This window comes from Periplaneta americana, chromosome 4, assembly GCF_040183065.1.
Source record: "Periplaneta americana isolate PAMFEO1 chromosome 4, P.americana_PAMFEO1_priV1, whole genome shotgun sequence".
NCBI lineage: Eukaryota > Metazoa > Arthropoda > Insecta > Blattodea > Blattidae > Periplaneta > Periplaneta americana.
Genome location: NC_091120.1, coordinates 25853009 through 25871228, shown reverse-complemented (window position 1 = coordinate 25871228; position 18220 = coordinate 25853009). Strand labels below are relative to the sequence as shown.

Below are 18220 nucleotides of genomic sequence, written 5' to 3'. Positions count from 1 at the left end.
ATCAATTGGAGTTACTTTCTGTTAAGGCAGGGAACTTTATATAGCATCACTCTGAGTGTGACACTGTATCATACCTATGACATAGTATTATCTCATTAATTATAGTTACTTTCTGTTAAGGCAGGGAACTTTATATAGCATCACTCGGAGTGTGACACTGTATCATACCTATGACATAGAACTATCTCATCAATTGGTGTTACTTTCTGTTAAGGCAGGGAACTTTATATAGCATCACTCGGAGTGTGACACTGTATCATACCTATGACATAGTACTATCTCATTAATTGGAGTTACGTTCTGTTAAGGCAGGGAACTTTATATAGCATCACTCGGAGTGTGACACTGTTTCATACCTATGACATAGTACTATCTCATTAATTGGAGTTACTTTCTGTTAAGGCAGGGAACTTTATATAGCATCACTCGGAATGTGACACTGTTTCATACCTATGACATAGTACTATCTCATTAATTGGAGTTACTTTCTGTTAAGGCAGGGAACTTTATATAGCATCACTCGGAATGTGACACTGTATCATACCTATGACATAGTACTATCTCATCAATTGGAGTTACTTTCTGTTAAGGCAGGGAACTTTATATAGCATCACTCGGAATGTGACACTGTTTCATACCTGTGACATAGTATTATCTCATTAATTGGAGTTAATTTCTGTTAAGGTAGGGAAGTTTATATAGCATCACTCGGAGTGTGACACTGTATCATACCTATGACATAGTACTATCTCATTAATTGGAGTTACTTTCTGTTAAGGCAGGGAACTTTATATAGCATCACTCGGAATGTGACACTGTATCATACCTATGACATAGTACTATCTCATCAATTGGAGTTACTTTCTGTTAAAGCAGGGAACTTTATATAGCATCACTCGGAATGTGACACTGTTTCATACCTATGACATAGTACTATCTCATCAATTGGAGTTACTTTCTGTTAAGGCAGGGAACTTTATATAGCATCACTCGGAATGTGACACTGTATCATACCTATGACATAGTACTATCTCATCAATTGGAGTTACTTTCTGTTAAGGCAGGGAACTTTATATAGCATCACTCGGAATGTGACACTGTATCATACCTATGACATAGTACTATCTCATCAATTGGAGTTACTTTCTGTTAAGGCAGGGAACTTTATATAGCATCACTCGGAGTGTGACACTGTATCATACCTATGACATAGTACTATCCCATTAATTGGAGTTACTTTCTGTTAAGGCAGGGAACTTTATATAGCATCACTCGGAATGTGACACTGTATCATACCTATGACATAGTACTATCTCATCAATTGGAGTTACTTTCTGTTAAGGCAGGGAACTTTATATAGCATCACTCGGAATGTGACACTGTATCATACCTATGACATAGTACTATCTCATGAATTGGAGTTACTTTCTGTTAAGGCAGGGAACTTTATATAGTATCACTCGGAATGTGACACTGTATCATACCTATGACAGTACTATCTCATTAATTGGAGTTACTTTCTGTTAAGGCAGGGAACTTTATATAGCATCACTCGGAGTGTGACACTGTATCACACCTATGACATAGTACTATCTCATTAATTGGAGTTACTTTCTGTTAAGGCAGGGAAGTTTATATAGCATCACTCGGAGTGTGACACTGTATCATACCTATGACATAGTACTATATCATTAATTGGAGTTACTTTCTGTTAAGGCAGGGAACTTTATATAGCATCACTCGGAGTGAGACACTGTATCATACCTATGACACAGTACTATCTCATTAATTGGAGTTACTTTCTGTTAAGGCAGGGAACTTTATATAGCATCACTCGGAGTGTAACACTGTATCATACCTATGACATAGTTCTATCTCATTAATTGGAGTTACTTTCTGTTAAGGCAATGAACTTTATATAGCATCACTCGGAGTGTAACACTGTATCATACCTATGACATAGCAATATCACTGTTAAGGCAGGGAACTTTATATAACATCACTCGGAGTGTGACACTGTATCATACCTATGACATAGTACTATCTCATTAATTGGAGTTACTTTCTGTTAAGGCAGGGAACTTTATATAGCACCACTCGGAGTGTAACACTGTATCATACCTATGATATAGTAATATCACTGTTAAGGCAGGTAACTTTATATAGCATCACTCGGAGTGTAACACTGTATCATACCTATGATTTAGTAATATCACTGTTAAGGCAGGTAACTTTATATAGCATCACTCGGAGTGTAACACTGTATCATACCTATGACATAGTACTATCTCATTAATTGGAGTTACTTTCTGTTAAGACTGGGAACTTTATATAGCATCACTCGGAGTGTGATACTGTATCATACGTATGATATAGTACCATCTCATTAATTGGAGTTACTTTCTGTTAAGGCAGGTAACTTTATATAGCATCACTCGGAGTGTAATACTGTATCATACCTATGACATAGTAATATCACTGATAAGGCAGGGAACTTTATATAGCATCACTCGGAGTGTAACACTGTATCATACCTATCATATAGTACCGTCTCATTAATTGGAGTTACTTTCTGTTAAGGCAGGGAACTTTATATAGCATCACTCGGAGTGTAACACTATATCATACCTATGACATAATACTACCTCATTAATTGGAGTTACTTTCTGTTAAGGCTGGGAACTTTATATAGCATCACTCGGAGTGTAACACTGTATCATACCTATGACATAGTACTATCTCATTAATTGGAGTTACTTTCTGTTAAGGCAGGGAACTTTATATAGCATCACTCGGAGTGTAACACTGTATCATACCTATGACATAGTACTATCTCATTAATTGGAGTTACTTTCTGTTAAGGCAGGGAACTTTATATAGCATCACTCGGAGTGTAACACTGTATCATACCTATGACATAGTACTATCTCATTAATTGGAGTTACTTTCTGTTAAGGCAGGGAACTTTATATAGCATCACTCGGAATGTGACACTGTATCAAACCTATGACATAGTACTATCTCATTAATTGGAGTTACTTTCTGTTAAGGCAGGGAACTTTACATAGCATCACTCGGAGTGTGACACTATATCATACCTATGACATAGTACTATCTCATTAATTGGAGTTACTTTCTGTTAAGGCAGGGAACTTCATATAGGATCACTCGGAGTGTGACACTGTATCATACCTATGACATAGTACAATCTCATTAATTGGAGTTGTTCGATTCCAGGTCGGGGCAAGTTATCTGGTTGAGGTTTTTTCCGGGGTTTTTCCTCAACCCGACATGAGCAAATGCTGGGTAACTTTCGGTGCTGGACCCCGGACTCATTTCACCGGCATTATCACCTTCATCTCATTCAGACGCTAAATAACCTGAGATGTTGATAAAGCGTCGTAAAATAACCTACTAAAATAAAAAAAAAAATTAATTGGAGTTACTTCTTGTCAAGTCAGACATCTTGATATAGGATCACTTACAATATGACTAATTTAGTACATATTGCAATGAACTGTCCTATTACTTGGAGTTATTTCCTGTCAAGGCAGGGAACTTTATATAGTATCATTCGGAATGCGATACTGTATCATACCTATTACATAGAACTTTCTTATTAATTTGCGTTACTTCCTCTCAAGTCAGGGATCTTTATATAGAATCAATGTGACTCAATTTCGTGCCTAATACATAGAATTGTCATCAGTAATTGAGTTACTTCCTGTCACGTCAGAGATCTTTATATAGAATCAATGTGACTCAATTTCGTGCCTAACATCTAGAAATTTCATCAGTAATTGAGTTATTTCTGTCACGTCAGGGATCTTTATGTAGAATCAATGTGATTCAATTTCGTGCCTAATACCTAGAAATTTCATCAGTAATTGAGTTATTTCTGTCACGTCAGGGATCTTTATGTAGAATCAATGTGACTCAATTTCGTGCCTAACATCTAGAAATTTCATCAGTAATTGAGTTATTTCTGTCACGTCAGGGATCTTTATATAGAATCAATGTGACTCAATTTCGTGCCTAACATCTAGAAATTTCATCAGTAATTGAGTTATTTCTGTCACGTCAGGGATCTTTATGTAGAATCAATGTGATTCAATTTCGTGCCTAATACATAGAAATTTCATCAGTAATTGAGTTATTCCTGTCACGTTAGGGATCTTTATGTAGAATCAATGTGACTCAATTTCGTGCCTAATATCTAGAATTTTCATCAGTAATTGAGTTATTTCTGTCACGTCAGGGATCTTTATGTAGAATCAATGTGATTCAATTTCGTGCCTAATACATAGAAATTTCATCAGTAATTGAGTTATTCCTGTCACGTCAGGGATCTTTATGTAGAATCAATGTGATTCAATTTCGTGCCTAATACATAGAAATTTCATCAGTAATTGAGTTATTCCTGTCACGTTAGGGATCTTTATGTAGAATCAATGTGACTCAATTTCGTGCCTAATATCTAGAAATTTCATCAGTAATTGAGTTATTCCTGTCACGTTAGGGATCTTTATGTAGAATCAATGTGACTCAATTTCGTGCCTAATATCTAGAAATTTCATCAGTAATTGAGTTATTTCTGTCACGTCAGGGATCTTTATGTAGAATCAATGTGATTCAATTTCGTGCCTAATACATAGAAATTTCATCAGTAATTGAGTTATTCCTGTCACGTTAGGGATCTTTATGTAGAATCAATGTGACTCAATTTCGTGCCTAATACATAGAAATTTCATCAGTAATTGAGTTATTCCTGTCACGTTAGGGATCTTTATGTAGAATCAATGTGACTCAATTTCGTGCCTAATATCTAGAAATTTCATCAGTAATTGAGTTATTCCTGTCACGTTAGGGATCTTTATGTAGAATCAATGTGATTCAATTTCGTGCCTAATACATAGAAATTTCATCAGTAATTGAGTTATTCCTGTCACGTTAGGGATCTTTATGTAGAATCAATGTGACTCAATTTCGTGCCTAATACCTAGAAATTACATCAGTAATTGAGTTACTTCCTGTCACGTCAGGGATCTTTATATAGAATCAATGTGACTCAATTTCGTGCCTAATAAAGAGAATTTTCATCAGTAATTGAGTTACTTCCTGTCACGTCAGGGATCTTTATATAGAATCAATGTGACTCAATTTCGTGCCTAATAAAGAGAATTTTCATCAGTAATTGAGTTACTTCCTGTCACGTCAGGGATCTTTATATAGAATCAATGTGACTCAATTTCGTGCCTAATAAAGAGAATTTTCATCAGTAATTGAGTTACTTCCTGTCACGTCAGGGATCTTTATATAGAATCAATGTGACTCAATTTCGTGCCTAATAAAGAGAATTTTCATCAGTAATTGAGTTACTTCCTGTCACGTCAGGGATCTTTATATAGAATCAATGTGACTCAATTTCGTGCCTAATAAAGAGAATTTTCATCAGTAATTGAGTTACTTCCTGTCACGTCAGGGATCTTTATATAGAATCAATGTGACTCAATTTCGTGCCTAATAAAGAGAATTTTCATCAGTAATTGAGTTACTTCCTGTCACGTCAGGGATCTTTATATAGAATCAATGTGACTCAATTTCGTGCCTAATAAAGAGAATTTTCATCAGTAATTGAGTTACTTCCTGTCACGTCAGGGAACTTTATATAGGATCACTCACAGTGTGAACAATTTTCTATTACATAGAACTGAGTAAGTGTATTGGACTTGCAGGCGGCGAGCGCTCGGCCCGTGTCGCAGCTGCCCGCGCTCGGCCTGGCCGCCTCCAGCAGCACTGCGGCAGAAGCCGGTCCGCTGCGGGTCACCGTGCACTACCACCACCACCCCGCTGTGAACCGCGCGACGTCGTCTGGTCTGCACCGCTACACGCGGAGCTATTCCGACAACGCCGCCGTGGCGGCGGCGGCAGGGCGCGGAATCCGGCGCGTGAGGTTCGAGCTGCCGCCGAAACCGCCGCCACCGGTGACCCTAAACAGTGGCGCCGCGAGCGGGAGGTCGGGGCAACACAGGCCCTCGGCGGGAGTCGAAAGTTGGCTGCGAAGTCGCGCGACGTCCTCGTTGTTCTCGCCGAGCCACGAGCACCAGTTGAAGCACGGCGCGACAGAAGGCCGCACGCTCCCGAGCCGCGTGGTGATCGCTACAACGGCCGTGTCTGCCACCCCGAGGATTCACGACACCGAGGGCTACCGCAGGGGCACGCTGCCGCCCACGTCGCCAGGCGCTGCCTGCCCCGGGCCCAACTGCTCCCCGGAGGCGGCCGCCCTGCTCAAGGCTGCCCGCGATGGGGACGAGAAGGCGCTCAACGACATCCTGCGCGCCGGGGTGCGAGAGGAGGACCTCAACTGCCAGGACGCCAGCGGGAAGGTGAGTCACCAGCCTCAATCCCGCGCAATGGTAATGGTTCTTAAACTAATTAGAATTATTTATTACGGAGAAGTTAAAGCCACGAGGCCCTTCTCTTCCACTTTACCATAAATGAAACGGAGATACAAAGTCATTATTGTAATACAACAATGCAATGACATTAGTGATGAACTAGAACTGCGATTTTAGAGCACTAAAAATGTATGTTTAGGTGCCTAAAATAAACTTGCTAAATCGTCGGTTTACAAGCAAAACACATTAAGTCAAAAATATTACTTTTGAGAATAAGGCGTATATAATGTGCATAATATATGAGTATAAACATAAAATTGGAAAATTAAATACACATAAAGAGAAACAACTTACTAAAAATAATATTTTGAGGATTCAGTTTTGTCATGAGCTTTCAAAACACCTTTTTTCTCAGAGGTAAAATTTTTTACTTAATGTGTTTTGTTTGTAAGCAGAAGAGATAATAAAATAGGTACTTAAAATAGTATACATACATACATACATACATACATACATACATACATACATACATACATACATACATACATACATACATACGTGGACTAGCTGAAGACGCAATGCATATTGCGTTAAAGTGTCAGGCAACGAATGATTTGAGAAACAGTTGGGTGGATAAAAAATTTCTACAAATAAACGCTATAGTAGCTTATAAAAAATGAATGGTCACCTAAACGCCAGCAATCTGCATAAATTAAGAAAATCTCTGTTTTAGAGTTAAAATTAGATGGGAAGAGAAAGTCAAAGCTCTAACGGAGATGGAATTACAAATGTTGAGGAGTTACACGATAAGAAACTTCGAAGAATAGTCAATGAAGTTAACAGAATAATTCTTAAAAGAGTAGGAGTTTTAAATAAAGGAGGTATACTTATTAGTTGATTATTATTATTACTTTTATCATTATTATTATTTATTATTATTATTATTATTATTATTATTATTATTATTATTATTGTAAACAGAGGATAATTATAGGCTCATTATGTATTAGTTTTTGTTATATTTGTATAGAGAGTGATGACAGATTAAGAACTGGAATATATCTATTCCGCCATAACGTGAACAAAGATTGATGAAATATATAAGTAAATAAATAAATAAATAAATACATACATACATACATACATACATAAATAAATGTTCTGCCCAAGGGCAGGTCTTTCTGCAAACCCAGCATTCTCCAATTTTTTCTATTTTCTGCCTTCCTCTTAGTCTCCGCATATGATTAAAATAGTTTAGGTATTTTTTTATTTTTTTTCTATTAAATAAAAGTTATGAAGGTAGAAAGGAACTGGCCACCAATCCCCATTTTCTGACTTAGTTGCCTCATGAGTGATACCTTATTGGTGTCACGAGGTTCAAACCTGTCTACGGACAGTTAACTAAACAAGAAGGATAAGCTGTAAAAGAAATAGAACACTTCCGTTCACAACTTCCTTTTAAATAACGATCATCTTATGCAAATTGTCCACTGTAAACTGTTTGCTCAAGCTGGCAGAAAATGAATCTTCTGTCAAAAGTTATCCCTTGGAATTCTAGGAGTCTCTGTCATTTTAGAGTAGGCTACTCTTCGATGATACCTGTCTAGGCATTTTCTATATTTTTTAACTTCACTTAAACATACGCAATAAGCACGAGAACAGAATCCTGACAGTTTCATGGTCATTGTTGTTCTACACGACTATAACCAAAACTACCGATATTTAATAAAATTGAGACTTTAAAAAGCTGTTTAGACTTTAAAATGTTCATTTTTTGATTCTATAGACGTGAAGGGATGTGCATTGTTGAATCTATGATTTATTTTTAGAATCAATTTTTAAAATGTATTTTTTAATATGTGGAAATTGGCACTTTTGGCACTAAAGGCATGAAATAGCCACTAAAGACCCAAATAGGCATTATAGAGTACTATAAAACTCTAGTAAGTAACTCTCATGGGTTTCCATGAAACATGGACAATTTTAAAATGTTTAATTAATGTTTACAAGAAACAAAATTATAGAGTGTTAGTTGGAAGACCAGAGGGGAAAAGACCTTTGGGGAGGCCAAAGCGTAGATGGGAGAATAATATTAAAATAGATTTCAAGGCAGTGGGGTATGATGGTAGGGACTTGATTATTCTTGCTCAGGATAGGGAACGATGGCGGGCTTGTTTGAGGGTGGCAATGAACCATATTGAAAAGTAAAATGTTTGACTGTATTTATAATTTGTACGGTTTAAGTAGAAACACCATTATTTTTGTATAAATTCATATAAGCTAAAATAATCGCGTATTGCAAACATTTCTAATTTTATTTCTATATTTATGGAAATAGGTTACTTAAAATGAATATAAAAGTTAACATATTGTTATAGGTGACTGTAAGCATACATAGCTAGAGATATCGTCATCCTGATCTCTGTAAAATTAATTGCTTCCCTACCAATCAACCACACGTACAGTACGAAGGTGGGATTTAAAACTGGAGGCCAGAAATATCTCAAGAAGAAACTATTCTTTCTCATATCTTGCCACTCTGCCAAGGATGGATCATTTTAGTGGCAGTTTCAATGTTAACGAACGAAATGAAAAAACTAGTTAACATTTACAGTTTCTTAATACACAACTTTTTAACAGCAGCTCCTTGTCTTATACGTAAATGTCCGAAATTAAGGGGATTAATTAGTATTAATTAAGATCGGAAGTATAATTTATTCAAAACAGTTTAAATTGAAGTAAAATAATTAAATGCACTTCGAAAAGAAAGCAAAAAAAAAAACGAGCTAAATTGTATTTAACTCTTTTGTCTGAAATATCTCAAAGAATAACCCCCTGAAATTAATGGTATTATATATGGTTCACTTTGTATAGTGTATTCTAGTGAAGTGTGTAGCTTACAAAGTGTCTGCTGTTGAAAGCGTCGATAAGAATGCTGCTGCTCCTGCTAATACTACTACCACTACCACCGCTACCACTACTAATACTACCGCTACCATCATCACCACCACCACCGACGCCGCCACCACTACTAATATTACCGCCGCCGCCGCCGCCACCACCACGACTACCACTACCAATAGAATATTAGCAGAATATTAATCCATTATGTTTTCGTCCATTCATAATTTGGTCCTAATTTTACGTTTGTCCAGTTACGTGTTTGTCCTGCATCAAATTTTGTCCACAAATCTTTCGTCCGTGTCATTTTAGTGTTAAGTGAAATTTCGTCCTATATACTGTATATGTCCACTCCCGTTGAGTGAAGGCTGGTTCACAATAAACCGGGAACGGAAACGACAACGAGGACGAGAACGGAAATAATGTTAAAATAAATGTATTTAAATGGGAGCATTCACAATAGTTAATTGTGAATGCTCACATTTAAATACGTTTATTTTATTATTATTTCCGTTTTCGTTCTCGTAGTTTCCGTTCCCGGTTTATTGTGAACCAGCCTTAACGGTCAGCGCATCTGGCCGTGAAACTAGGTGGCCCGGGTTCGAATCCCGGTCGGGGCAAGTTACCTGGTTGAGGTTTTTTCCGGGGTTTTCCCTCAACCCAATATGAGCAAATGCTGGGTAACTTTCGGTGCTGGACCCCGGACTCATTTCACCATCATTATCACCTTCATCTCATTCAGACGCTAAATAACCATAGATGTTGATACAGCGTCGTAAAATAACCTAATAAAATAAAAAATATACGGTATATTTTAGTCTTACCTGATTTAGTTCAAATTTATTTACTTGAAATTTCCGTAGCTGTGTTCATTACAAAAAAAGAATCACTGAAATAAAACGTGAGATTTATTTTCAGTTATTTCAAAGAACAAAGATCATGTATTCATTGCAGCTATTTCTTGGAAAGTGTAATTTCCTTCTTCAATTTCCATCTTCGGAGTTCTGCGGGTTGCTGTGTACTTTCATTAACGGTTGACAAATTCTCATAACACCAATATATCCTGGTTCGATTCTTATTATAAGAATGGTGTTGATAATAACAGTAGCCGTCTTTTATGAGCAGTGGTTTGTTCCTTTTTGAAGTAATTACTTTGGGATCTATACCTGATAATTTTAAGTAAAGCTAATGTATGCATTTCTCCAGTAACACCTGTCCATTTTTGAGTTCTCCGTTATTTTGTATTGTATTGTTGACATCTGTTTAAAATGTGCTTCTAGTATCTGATTATTCAAAATCAATCACGATTGGACAATATGTATATTGGACTAAATTTTTGTGGACTAAAATGCTATGGACTTATTTCACTGGACTCAAATGTGTTGGTAATAGAAATTTAGACGAAATTTTGTATTGGACGAAAATGTTTGGACAAACATTCCTGAAAACCCACTGCTACCACTACTAATACCACCACCACCACCATCACGACTATTAGTAGTAGTAGAACATTCATTCATTTATTATAGAGCCTATTCCATAGATCTTACATGCGCAATGAAGCTTTAAGATGTGGAACAAGTCAAAATTTTACAATATTACAATTACAATTTTGACAAATGTTTACAATATTTTACAATTTTTACAGTTTTACAATTTAGTAATTTTCTACAATTTTTACAATTTTGTGCAATTTTTTACAATATTTTGGCGAGATGTAGTGAGATGAGGTGAGGTCCGAGGATTCGCCAAAAGATTACCCGGCATTTGCCTTTTGGTTGGGGAAAACCTCGGAAAAACCCAACCAGGTAATCAAACCAAAGGGGTGAAATGAAGTGATGCCGAGAATTCGCCATAGACCATCCGGCTTCAGTCCCACGGCTGGGGAAAACCTCGGAAGAAACCATTCAATGAGACCAAAGGGGAATCCAACCCAAGCCCGATCGCAGCTCCGGACCACCACCACCACCACCTCCTCTTCCTCTTCCAAAATTCATGTTGTGAACGTTGCAAATTTTTAAATGAATGCATTGATTTTCCATGTCTTAGGTCAGTAGCCTATATTAATATTCAATATCTCAGTGCTGTACACCTGGGAAGTCTATCAGCACATTCGAAGCAACAAATTAATTAAATATTTTAAGTTGATCGACAGGTGGTTCCAATAAAGATAGGAGTTGCTCCCGAGCAAGATAACATCAAGCGCTGTGCCATATGGCAGTTCTCTTTAATCCATTATTTATACCAAGTAGCACATTTTGCATACGACTGTGAACTACCGATTACGTAAGAGGCTAAACGAAGCCTGTATTTAAATAATGCAAAATTGATGTGCTTTTTCTTGCACGCACTCTTCCCATGCCTCCATCAGCCCTAATTATTTCTTATGCACGTCTAATTTGGATGGGTCACTCAGCATAATTTATAACTACACGCAGCAACTTCCGTAATTTATTTTTTAATGGACGGGTACACAGACACTTAAAAAGGGGGAAATATGAAGTAACATGAAATAAAATAAATATTACAGGTTTTTCCCTTCCCGGAGGAGGGGCCTCACTACTTGCATCACAGCCTGATTAGAGTGAAGCAGAACAGCGCTTAGAACCGGTTTATATTTGACAACCGGCAAGGTTGAACATCCGACCGAATATCCGATTTTCAAGCGATTACATCTAATGTTTTGCAGGGTAGACAGAACACCAGGCGCACTCCAAGTTAGAAAATTATCTTATGACGAGTTGCCAAACTAACTTACCCTTATGACAAGTGTTGTATTGCATGTTTCCACGTATTCATTTTTTTTATGTTCTAATAATATTTAACTTATTGTATATTTTTGTTTTCATATTTTCCGATAATGGTATATCTATAATGTGATAAGTTGAGCCATATATAATCATAATTTTCTTTACTGTGTGTACTTAAAATATTATACTCATTGCATGCTTTGTACTGCACTATTTTATTACTATTATTATTATTATTATTATTATTATTATTATTAATATTATTATTATTTTTACCATTATTATTATTATTATTATTATTATCAATAATTGTCTTATTTTTTATACTTTGTATGTCTCATTTATTTTGATCTGCTGTTCACATTTTATTATGCTTTTTCCTTTCTTTCTGTAAGTTATATATTATGTCTGATTTCTACTTACTTGTTTTTTACATTTTATTATTATTATCTTATTCAGTTTTGTGTGTAAAATTGTAGTGTATTTTGTAAATTTGTAGTACTTTTTGTAACGCAGTTTTACTCCTGGTTGAGTGTTAGAGAAGGCCGTATGGCCTTAACTCTGCCAGGTTAAATAAATTATTATTATTATTATTATTATTATTATTATTATTATTATTATTATTATTATTATTATTATTACTTCACCATACAAGAACTCTGATGACATTTCCTAACTAAACAAATGGAGTAACAATTGAAGGAAATTTACTTTTCCTAATTAAATAAAAATGTTAGCTAGCTATCCAATTTTCTTTAAATAATAAAGGTAATAAACCAATTTAATCTATACTAAAAATTAAAATGCATAATTTTGACTGTTCCTATATAAATTGCAATTATTCATTTATTAATTAAGTTAATTAGGTTAAATACTTGGGTATTGATAATCATTTAAAATTGAATAATCATATTCATTATATTTGTAATAAATTACGTAAAACATTATATTACTTTGTTGTTCTAAGAAATATTTTGACAACTAACTGTTTACGTACAATTTATTTAGCATTATTTTAATCTATATTTATGTATGGTATTATAGGTTGGGGTGGAACTTATAAATCCAACCTATATCCGTTCATTTTACTACAGAAAAAAAGTATTAAAATTTGTTTAAAAAGCAGAAATATTACTCAACTGAATTGTTGTTCGAACATTTCAAAGTTTTCAACTTTAAACAAATTTGTTATTTTATTTTATTAAAATATTTTCACACAATTCTTAATAACTGTGAAAGATATATACATAAATATAGAACTAAAAATATGAATTCTCTGCGTTTATCCGAACCTACAGTAGATGTAAAACCAATGCAGCTTTTTATAATGCCATAAGTCAAGGTCCTAGATTATTAAACAAATTTTAAATATAATATTATTTTAACCACTAATACTCTCCAAATTAGTAAAAAATAAGAGAAATGTATTGGATTTACAGTTTAGGTTTAATGATATTTAACACTTCTAATCTGTAATTTATTCACTTTCAATTCCATTTTCCTTTTTATTGGAATCCCCTCCTGAGCACGAGTCTTACGGCTGGTTCACAATAAACCGGGAACAGGAACGACAACGAGAACGAGAACGAGAACGGAAAAAAATGTTAAAATAAATGTTTTCAAATGTGAGGATTCACAATTAACTATTGTGAATGCCCACATTTAAATACATTTATTTTAACATTATTTCCGTTTTCGTTCTCGTTGCCTTTTCCATTCCAGGTTTATTGTGAACCAGCCTTTACTCATTCAGGAGTGGGCTAGTTTATATTATATTAACTTGTATTCATTTGAAATTTACTAGCAATAAAGTAAATAAATAGATTGGACACTTTGGTACATTTATCTTCATAACTAATATATAAATCAACTAATGGACACCGGTTATAACAAAGGAAATAAGCGTAATGCGTAGATAAAATCTGACATGTAAACAAATACAAGAATGAAATGAATTACAATTACTTACAAAATAGAAGAGCAAATAAGTACACACTTACTATTGTAACGTTCATACCTTAAACTCAAAATGCATAGGTTACCTCTAAGAGAGTAATTGTTAATATAACATATGCCATTTAATTATTCTAAAAGGATATATTATTATTTCATTAATAAATTATTTTTAAGGAGATGAAAAGTTATTAACAGGGAACGGATTTATATGGACTAAAAATATATGAAATATGTAAATATATATGTAGTTATTTTTACCAAAATATGGAATTAAATATGGATTTTTACCAAAATATGGAATTAAATATGGACTTAAAATTATAAAAAAATGACTATGTACGTTAAATATTGGTACATTTTAATCAAACTAAACAAAAAATATAATGGACGTACCTTATCTTCCAATGTAGTTTCAACAAAACACAATTTTTATTGTCTGTTACCATAACAATAGGTTACAAACATTTCTTTCAAGTGCTGAAAAGTGAATCTTCTTCTATTGTCTCTGAGGATAGATTTATACTGACTAAAAGAGCGTTCGACGTCACAAGAAGTAACTGGTACATAATTCAATTTCACAATGTCTGCTGGGGATAAGTCCAAGTTAATCTTCACTGTTGATTCACCACTCATCACAGCAACAACCTTTTGTAGTTCTTCATATCCAGGGTTTTTTGAAAGTACAGTGTCCACCTTAGCTCTTACTGCATCTGCAACTTTACCTCTACCACGATTCAGTTGTTCCACAGTACTATTTATAATTTCAAAACTTTCAGATAGTGAAAGGTGCCTATTTTGGAGACTTTTGAGCGTTTTTATGATGCATGAAAATGTATGCTGAATGTGAGCTAAGTCATTCTTCACACTTATGTCACAGGTAACTGTTTTCGCAGTATCAATTGAGACTGCATCTTCAGAGTCCAATGCAAGGAGAACATTGTTAATAGAGTCTATATGTTCGGCATAATATTCAACTGCTTCTAGCCATGTACCCCATCTAGTTAAAATTGGCTTTGGTGGCAATGGAATTTCAGGGTACATTTCTTTCAACACGTTAACTCTACTGGGAGCTTTGAGAAATACTTTTTTCACTGATGAAATCAACAAATCTACTTTAGGGAAATTGTCTCTGACCACTTCTGCCACACGATGAAATGCATGCGCCACACAAGTAAAATGAGTCAATTTAGGATATACAACAGATAATGCTTGTCCAGCTTTGACCATATAAGGGGCAGCATCGCTAATAAAGAATAACACATTATCGTACATAATACCCTTTGGCCACAGGATACCCATAGCTTCGTTGAACAGTTTAACTATAGTTTTGTTATTGCACTTTTCTAGAACATCACAATGTAAAAGAATTCGTTCAGAATATTGTTCACTTAACAAACCGATAACTACATTACCAACAAGTCTACCTACCTTCTTTGTCGGGAGTCTCATCAATGGAAACCCAAATTGAACTATCTTTAATTTCATCTCTTATCTTCTGTATTGTCTCATCGTAGATGGATGGAGCATACGTCTTCCTAAGTGTTGACTCATCCGGGATTGTATGTTGAGTATATTTTTCAAGGAATTCCCTGAAGACCTTATTCTTTAGTTTGTAGAGAGGAATATCAGCAGAGATGAGAGAACGGCACAGGTCGATGTTAAACTCAGATCTTACATTCGATGTTGTTGGTTGTGTTAAAAACAATTGTCTCTGCTTGGAATTTAGTTGTTTGTTGGCCTGATGTTTACTAGTTGTAATGTGTTGTTGCACCAGGAACTTTTGTGTAGATGATACTGCACACTGACACAAATTACAAAATAATATTTTATTGTCAGTTGATAAACCATCTTCTTTAAATTCTGAAATGTAACTTGTTAGTTTTGATTTTAAATTGACTGAATGACGTACTTTTGGCATATTTACCGTCTTTATAGTATGATTTACAAAACTGAACCTATGTGTACTCTGACTGGCATTTAACTGTTGAGCTGCACAACTGAAGTCTGTTAAAAATTTTAAATTAAATTAATACAGTTTTGTAACTTACTTTCCCATTGTTGATAGGACTGCTAATTTTCAAATAACTCTGATGTTAAAGGGATTACTGAACATGTGTTTAAATCTCTATTGTTGAAATGTATTTTTAAAAGTTAATGGAATTTTGTTTTGTTTTATTGTTAAACCTGATATAATATGGACTGTTTTATATGAAATATGGAAAATATATGGAAATTAACGAAAATATGTACTAAACTCTAAAATATGGAAAAATATGGAAAATAAAAGTAGGATTTTTCAACCCTACACATTGTGAAACATAAAGATAATGCAAAATATAAATTATATTAGCTTTATAAGTAAATATGTATTTACATATAAATCCTTTCCCTGGTTATTAACAAAAATAAAAACACTCTTAAGCTATAATGATTGTAGTTTCATTATCTGTTGCTTCTGACGATACCCAACTGCGAGGTATGAATGAATGAATGAATGAAGAATGGGGAAAGAGGAGGAAATATCAATTGAAAGGTACACGATGTTAATCGCAACCTTGCAACGATTTTTGAAACTCCTGAATGGCTCAATGTCGTCTGTCTTTCATGATCCAGAGCCGTCCACCGAGAAAGACTCGGACATACGTTAAACCGAACACTAAATCATTCCGCGAGATGGAAGAGCTTTGCATACTGTCTATAGCGCCAGGCGTTCTGTAGCAATATATCATTTCTATTTTTCGTAACCGGTTGTGCACGATTCTAGCCTCAGTGTTACTTTATTTTATCAATTCTGTTCTGTGAATGATATTTGTCGTCAAACGGTCGAACTCTTGTATGCGTACATCACGCTGCACCGTGCATTTAACCTGGACTATGGTAATTAATTAATAATGATAATAGATTGTGATGGAAGATTAACTCCGTACGTAGATGAAATTATTGGGGATCATCAGTGCGGTTTTCGGCGTAATAGATCGACTATTGATCAGATTTTTTGTATTCGATAGATAATGGAGAAAAAATGGGAGTATAAGGGTACAGTGCATCAGTTATTCATAGATTTCAAAAAGGCATATGACTCGGTTAAGAGGGAAGTATTATATGATATTCTTATTGAATTTGGTATTCCCAAGAAACTAGTTCGATTAATTAAAATGTGTCTCAGTGAAACATACAGCAGAGTCCGTATAGGTCAGTTTCTATCTGATGCTTTTCCAATTTACTGCGGGCTAAAGCAGGGAGATTCACTATCACCTTTACTTTTTAACTTCGCGCTAGAATATGTCATTAGGAAAGTTCAGGATAACAGGCAGGGTTTGGAATTGAACGGGTTACATCAGCTTCTTGTCTATGCAGATGACGTGAATATGTTAGGAGAAAATACACAAATACACACGGAAATTTTACTTGAAGCAAGTAGAGCGATCGGTTTGGAAGTAAATCCCGAAAATACTAAGTATATGATTATGTCTCGTGACCAGAATATTGTACGAAATGGAAATATAAAAATTGGAGATTTATCCTTCGAAGAGGTGGAAAAATTCAAATATCTTGGAGCAACAGTAACAAATATAAATGACACTCGGGAGGAAATTAAACGCAGAATAAATATGGGAAATGCGTGTTATTATTCGGTTGAGAAGCTCTTATCATCCAGTCTGCTGTCAAGAAATCTGAAAGTTAGAATTTATAAAACAGTTATATTACCGGTTGTTCTGTATGGTTGTGAAACTTGGACTCTCACTCTGAGAGAGGAACATAGGTTAAGGGTTTTTGAGAATAAGGTGCTTAGGAAAATATTTGGGGCTAAGAGGGATGAAGTTACAGGAGAATGGAGAAAGTTACATAACGCAGAACTGCACGCATTGTATTCTTCACCCGACATGTTTAGGAACATTAAATCCATACGTTTGAGATGGGTAAGGCATGTAGCACGTATGCGCGAATCCAGAAATCATATAGTGTGTTAGTTGGGAGGCCGGAGGGAAAAAGACCTTTGGGGAGGCGGAGACATAGATGGAAGGATAATATTAAAACGAATTTGAGGGAAGTGGGATATGATTGTAGAGACTGCATTTTCTTGCTCGGGATAGGGACCGATGGCGGGCTTATGTGAGATCGGCAGTGATCTTGCGGGTTCCTTAAAAGCCATTTGTAAGTAAGTTGTAAATAGTAATAATAATAATAATAATAATAATAATAATAATAATAATA

The 18220-nt window shown here is 35.1% G+C and overlaps 1 protein-coding gene across 1 annotated transcript in view; it reads left to right on the top strand.

Annotated features, from left to right (window-relative positions):
• LOC138697633 (uncharacterized) overlaps positions 1-18220 on the top strand; it is a 262595-nt gene that overhangs the window by 97205 nt on the left and 147170 nt on the right. The window contains exon 3 of the mRNA XM_069823047.1: positions 5736-6386. Within this exon, the coding sequence (XP_069679148.1) occupies positions 5736-6386 (651 nt within the window). The remainder of the gene's footprint in view (positions 1-5735; positions 6387-18220) is intronic.